General features: G+C 36.9%; 1 protein-coding gene across 2 annotated transcripts; it reads right to left on the reverse strand.

Moving 5' to 3' along the window:
• Nucleotides 1-338: 338 nt before the first annotated feature.
• Nucleotides 339-6,149, reverse strand: ostn (osteocrin). 2 transcript variants are annotated; one of them, XM_023837214.2, is made up of 5 exons: nt 5,945-6,149; nt 3,283-3,381; nt 2,437-2,696; nt 1,696-1,797; nt 339-1,319 (listed from the first exon to the last, which is right to left on the reverse strand). In XM_023837214.2, exons 2-4 carry the CDS (start codon nt 3,379-3,381, stop codon nt 1,713-1,715), a joined length of 444 nt encoding a protein of 147 aa, XP_023692982.1. In that variant the 5' UTR covers nt 5,945-6,149; the 3' UTR covers nt 339-1,319; nt 1,696-1,712. The 2 variants fall into 2 exon arrangements, with proteins under 2 accessions (XP_023692982.1, XP_072557465.1); XM_072701364.1 differs by having other exon boundaries at nt 2,437-2,684; nt 5,945-6,141.
• Between the last annotated feature and the right edge of the window lie 737 nt (nt 6,150-6,886).

Genomic DNA, 6,886 nt, shown 5'->3' on the forward strand with positions numbered 1-6,886 from the left:
CAGACTCGTTTAAAATGTTTAACCAAATAAACAGTCATGTCACCTGCCTAAGGTCTCCTTGGTTGAACTAAACATTCTCTGTGTTGATCTCAATATTTTAGTGGCTATTGTTTGAATAATGTCATGTTATTGTTTTTGCGATAATTCATTCAGAAATACAGACTTGTACCTACCAGTCTGTAACACAATGTATATTTTCTTTTTATTATGTTTCATTTTTTAATACATAATTAGACTCTCACGTAATATAGTTTGGAACATTGGATATTTATAATCATATGTACAAATCTGACATTCATTATATTATAGTCTGCTAATCATGTGCAATAAGTTTGTGATCTTTTATTGAATATCTTTATTAGCTTGACTAACTTGGCACTTTTTTATCCAACTTGTATAACATATATTCTTGGGAAGTTGATTGGAATGGGACAAAGTCTTTATAAATCATATCCTGCTGTATAATTTTAGCTTGGTGTGTCAGTTGAGTTACAACAGATATAATGGTTTTCACTGAGAAAATAGTAAGTGTCAGTGCATGTTATTAGATAAGTGAACGTGAAACACAACCACAGTGATTAGCACTGTTGACTCACACCTCTGGGACCAGGGTTCGAGTCTCTGCCTGGGTTTCATGTGTGTGGAGTTTGCATGTTCTCCCCATGTTGTCGTGGGGTTTCCTCTGGGTATTCCAGTTTCCCCCCACAGTCCAAAGACTGCAAAGAATTCTGAGGATAATTGGAGTTACTATATTGCCCATAGGTGTGAATGGTGTGTGAGTGTGCCCTGTGATGGGCTGGCCCCCCGGCCTGGGTTGTTTCCCACCTTGTGCCCGTAGCTTCTGAGATAGGCTCCGGACTTCCCGCGACCCAGAAGGATAAGAGGTTTGGAAAATGGATGGATGGATTGATATATTCAAAGTTAATGAATTTAAGCTCATTTAAAACCAAATGAATGTATATTTTGTGCACATATTTGTAAAAGAAATATTCTAATATTCTTATGAACAATTAACACTACAAATATTTCCTTATGATCAGTTTTAATGTCAAGGTTGACCCTAAGTCAGTGTGAAGACATTGTGTATATAAAGGGAGATGCTAAATGAACTGAACACACAGCATTGGGGCAGAGTCCTGGGTGTTCAGTCTGCCGTTTGGGCTTTTCTCTCACCCTGCTCTACAGTTGTCTGGGTGCTATAAAGTCTCCAGTAGACCAGGGTGAGGAGGGTCTATATGTTTTTTGAGCTACATTTAAAAGTAAACTGGTATCATGGAGCATGCTGACATTTTCCCAGTCTTCTACTTGTGAGGGACCACCTGTGGAACAGAACAGTAACATGCTACTTATAATCCATGTCAGGACACCTTGAGCTACTTCAGGCTTTACAAATAACTTTAAAACTGACAGGCTCCTGTGCTTGGCTAAATAGTTGAGTTCTTCATGTGCTTTATGCTTTTACTGGTTTGTTTCCTTGATTGAAAATCAGCTGTTTCACATTAACATTAGAGACACATGCATGATTATAGGACACTTACCAAACAGTACACAAACTGAGTGCTTAAGTGTAATCCAGGTACTTTTCATTGAAATGGTATTTTGCAAATCCTGTCCTAGCTAACATGGATTACCTGGCCACCCTACTAATCAGATTATGGCAAACCATAATGGTCACAGATGAGAAGCAAGGCCTACCAGAGCATGAACAGAGTTTAGCCTCGTTTGCTGGGGAATCGCCCAATTCCAATCCGGTCAATAGGAACACTCATTTGCCTTCTAGGAATGCTCACTGCCTTCCTGTCAAAAGAGATGAAAAGATTATATTATTGCTAGTAATACAATATTCTACTGTGAATTTTAAACAACTGTGTTTAAAATTACACTACACATGTACCCTGTATATTTTTCCAAGGCAACATTTCCTATGAATCTTCTGAATGATGTGTGAAATAATCTTTCACATGATGTACATCTCAAATGTCTACAAAATCATTTCATCACTCGGTATATAGGTTTGAAAATCTCATGGGCAGGTCTGTCAACTCTTCTGTCTTAAAAAGCAGACAAAAAAAGAACTCAAACATTTGTATTACTTAAAAAACAGACAGCCTAGTTAGCACAATGCCATGGAAAGGCAGAAATGATAATGAAAATTATTTGGTTATTGACAGACTGGCAAGTATTGGCATGCCTAATCACTGATGTAATTTACAATTTGAAAATGATTTGTGTGGATGAGACATAAATGCATTGCCTACTAAATTAAATGGAGAGAAAAGAATATTGACCATCTTTGACTAAAATGTGTTGCATGAATTGTGAAACATTGTTTGATAGTATGGATATAATTCCATCAGAAGAATCAAGTGCCCAGTTTCAAAGTCTACTTCATTCCTTTGATTATTGAGTATATTAAATGTTTCTCTTGCTCTTTACCCGTTCCCTCCCTCCCCAGCGTGGTATTTCCGTTTGCTTTTTGTATCCATTGTGCTGACAGACAGGCGATCCAGTGGCATGTTCTCTCCAGGGAAGCTTCTCTTCCTCTTGATTTCAATGGCATTCTTTTCTACATGCACCAGTTGATCGAGGAGCAGTAGTTTGTCTTTCTGTGTGCTGGAAGATTTCTCGTCATTGGACCAGACCAGGGATCCAGACTTCTTCAAAGCCACAGGGCCCAGAAACTTCTGGGTGAGAGACTGTGTTTCAGTAAGAACCCACTCATTCAGTCCCTAATCTCATACATAATGTAATAAATCATGACTAAAATCTACCAAGTTTACAAAGGTCAATTGTCTTATTGCAGTGAATTTTTGAAATATAAATATACCAGGAAAACATAAAAATACCAGCAAACGGAACTGTACAGCCTGTGGAAAGCAATCTGATTGTGTGGGGATCTGCATAATAAGATGATAATAAAGTATACAAATGAATAAGCTTGCCCAACTATGAACCTTTATTTTTATTTAGACAGCACAAAAGAGGCTGATTTATATTCTATTTCAGTGATAGGCCCTCATGTGATATATGTTGTATGAGATGAGGAAAGGGAAATACTTTATTTTGTACCTCTGTTACTGCTGACAGTTTTGAAAGGAGTAGCTTCTGCTTGGGTGCTTGGCACAGGAAAGCCCTGCTCCTAACCTTCATCATAACTTGGTCCTTACACATACATATTTTTTAGAGATGCAATTTTTAAATTTAAAACCTCTGCTTTTTTCCTTTTGAATGAGGACCCTATTCCCCTAAGTGCAGATTTCTCTCCACATCTCATGGTCTTACCTCTGATTTTTCCGATAGCACTTGGAAGCCAGTGGCACTGCAACTGAACAGAGTGACAGTGAAGAGGCAGGAGACCAGTATATATCCACAGTACCACATCTGAAATAGAAATATCAGGGAAATATACTTATACATACACAGATGCACATAACTCATGTATACAATGATAATACACACTCACCATAATATATGTGCTCATCACTATATGTGAGTATATACATATGTGTGCACAGGTATGCAAGAGAGTGCTGGCTGTTAAGCTCTACTTGTCACTGATTAACACTTTTTGAATATACTTTTTTTGTTTCACTATGCACGAGCATCAGAGTCTTCTTATTTGTTGAACCAAAGCCACAGCAGAGGAGTTTAATTGTGCAGTGATTATTTTTCCAAAACTGAAAATTTAAGTTGTTTAGTTCCTAATGTATTATCAATTCACAAAAAGTACCATACTTTTGTTTGTCAGAAAATCTCTGTCACATGGTTATGTTCAGCACTAAGGCTTTCTCGTACTCTGTGTGCATGTGTTTCTGGAAAAATGAAAAAGTGGGTTTTCACATTGTGTCCTCCCCCCAGAGCTATTAGACACAGGCTGTGGTTTTGAGTTTCTGTGATACAAAGCTCTGTTTACATTTACCCCACCTCCATCTGTGAAAATATCATCAACCATGCACCCACCCATTGCTGAGAACCAGAGTAGACCTACAGCCTCCAACCACAAACCTCACCTCCTCCCTTTAAAAAAACACATGACATAAGAGTAAACATTCAGTTGATACCTACTCTTACCAAAACTGCAACACCAACCTTTACATTTCATCTGATCCTTACCTGAAAATGAATTCAAACCCTATGCTAAATCTGACCTTTCTTTCAGTTTTCAAAGCAAAAGTATGTGGTCTTTTTATGCTGTTCATATTATCTATATGTTTCATTTGCACCCACAGACAAATATATTCTTAGGATGTTACTAAATATTATTAATCTATTTTGTAAAATATCACAGCCCATTTCTTCAGTGTCAATGAACACCATAAACAAAGAGCTAGGTCAGAGACACCTTAATTTGTCTGTGAATATTCCACAGAAAACAGTAATATGCAGTAATGTTGGCTAAAAGCATATGAAACCTGTACACTCTCCTACCTCCGCCTGAGAGTGATAAATGTGTGCAAACCTTCAACAGTCTTCAGCAGTCTCTTCAATAATGTGATTCATACACTTAACTGTTACTATTAAGGTAATAATCCATCAGTTTATTATGTTTATTATGGGCAATTTGTTAATCTTGCGATAATCTGCCCTATGACCTCTGTGACCCTGCTCAAGCAATTGGATGATGGACAAGCTGATTGATACTTTCATTTTACATTTATTTTTATTTAGACAGCACAAAAGAGGCTGATTTATATTCTATTTCAGTGATAGGCCCTCATGTGATATATGTTGTATGAGATGAGGAAAGGGAAATACTTTATTTTGTACCTCTGTTACTGCTGACAGTTTGGAAAGGAGTAGCTTCTGCTTGGGTGCTTGGCACAGGAAAGCCCTGCTCCTAACCTTCATCATAACTTGGTCCTTACACATACATATTTTTTATGACCACTGTGACCCTGCTCAAGCAATTGGATGATGGACAAGCTGATTGATACTTTCATTGAATACTTTCACAGGAATAACTGACTGCACCTAAACAGATCAAATTCATAAGCATATGCAAACATATACATTTATAGAGAGGAGAATTATTGGTACATGAATGCATATGATACCATCATTAAAATAAACATCCAATATATGGAAAGCAAACAAAAGTTTGATAACTGGTCTGTTACAGATTTAAATTCAAGCGAACAACTGATACTGGACCATATAATAAGCTACAGAACTTTACTAAATAAATATTGTCAATATTGTTTATGTACTGCATAAAATCTTTGTGTGTGTTCAAGTACAGAAACATTTTAATCCTATTTGAAAAGCAAATGTAGAACTTACGAGATTTGTATTACTTATTATTATAAGCAACTTGTTTTCTTCTAACACATTTTAATAAAAAGATTAATACTGCATTAAACATCCATCCATCCATCCATCCATCCACCAATTCCAACTATCCATCTAACTGCTTATCCAATACAGTATTGTAGGATGTTTGCTGTTATATTTCTTTAAATATATTTCTAAATATTTTTATCAGACTGGTTAATTAATATTTATCAACAAATTGAATTTAAAAATAAGACATTTCTGATGACTAAAACATATTTTGCCATGGATATATAGTGTTTCTTCAATAGTTATGTGGCAAAATGTATTGTCTAGCAACCAGATCCCATTTTAGATTGCACTGTTAAAAATAAACACTCTCACTGCCCAACTCTTGCACACACGCTAATACCTATGCTCTCTAACACACATTCTCCCCAAGACACACACGATCTGCAAAACATTTCAGTATTTATTTAGTCCAGAAGTATTACACATCTAAGGTACCTATGGACCAGCAGAACCATCTCAAATAAACGCACACTTACACAGACTCACCCACTAGCACATACACAATCTTAAAATCACATACAAATGTATACACAAGCACAAGTGTCTCAAAACGCTCTCTCATACTTGGATATGGAAAACGCCAGAAATTTGTGACCAGTACCTTCACTTAGGAGTCTGTATCACACCAAACACTGAAGATCCCAGAATTTCTCACACTCCAGATTTCCCTCCCCTTGCTTTTTCCTGGTGTGGACTTTGCTACTTTTATAGGCTTGCCAGGGGAACCTCAACTCCAATCAGTGGTAGAGTTTTCTATGACATCATTCCTCTATGCTTTCAATCACTCTGTGCCCCAAGTCTATTCCCCTTGACATTGTCCTCATCTGCCTGCCTAAAACTGTTACCTACTAGTGGGCATCTGGAGATTGGAAGAACAACTGATTTAGGCCAACAGGAGCAAAGTGCTGCAGCTCTGAAACCCCGCCATGAAATAGTGGAGATAAGTGCTTGAAGAACATTTAAATGTCAGCTCCTGTATATAGAAGCGCAATTGTAGATAGTTTTAAAGCTGCATAGTCCTGGAAAGGACAACCAAGGTTATCTAGGTGATGCAGTCAGCTTATCTTCTCTCTCTCAGTGTGATATATTAAAGCCTCACTAAATTCTGATCTTCAGCAGTGCAAACTGCAATGTCTGACAGTTAAAATAAATTCTGATCCCTCTCTATGTAGTATGTAACTTCTGTTTGGATAGTTGAAACACTTCAAACATGTTCTAATCCATACAATCAATAGTAAGATAAGATCTCTTATAATGTAACCTTAAAAATTAAGCCTGGGCATAAAGCAAAAAAATGTTATGAAGAATTTTAAAGTTCTGAGTAGTAGCAGCTAATTGCCCTTTCAAAGCCTTTAGATGTACAGTTGATTTTTCACACACTATATTTAAATGCAAGCAGACCACCCACTCCTTCTTTATTGGTGCAGAGTTGGATTAAGATCCCAGCAACTCTATGGAAAATAACATTATGTCCCTATATTTAGACCCTCGATCCAACAGGATCATCGCATGTCAGACTAGAAGGAAAGTGGTCATATTTCTT

The sequence above is a fragment of the Paramormyrops kingsleyae genome, chromosome 17 (genome assembly GCF_048594095.1).
Source record: "Paramormyrops kingsleyae isolate MSU_618 chromosome 17, PKINGS_0.4, whole genome shotgun sequence".
In the NCBI taxonomy this organism is placed as follows: domain Eukaryota; kingdom Metazoa; phylum Chordata; class Actinopteri; order Osteoglossiformes; family Mormyridae; genus Paramormyrops; species Paramormyrops kingsleyae.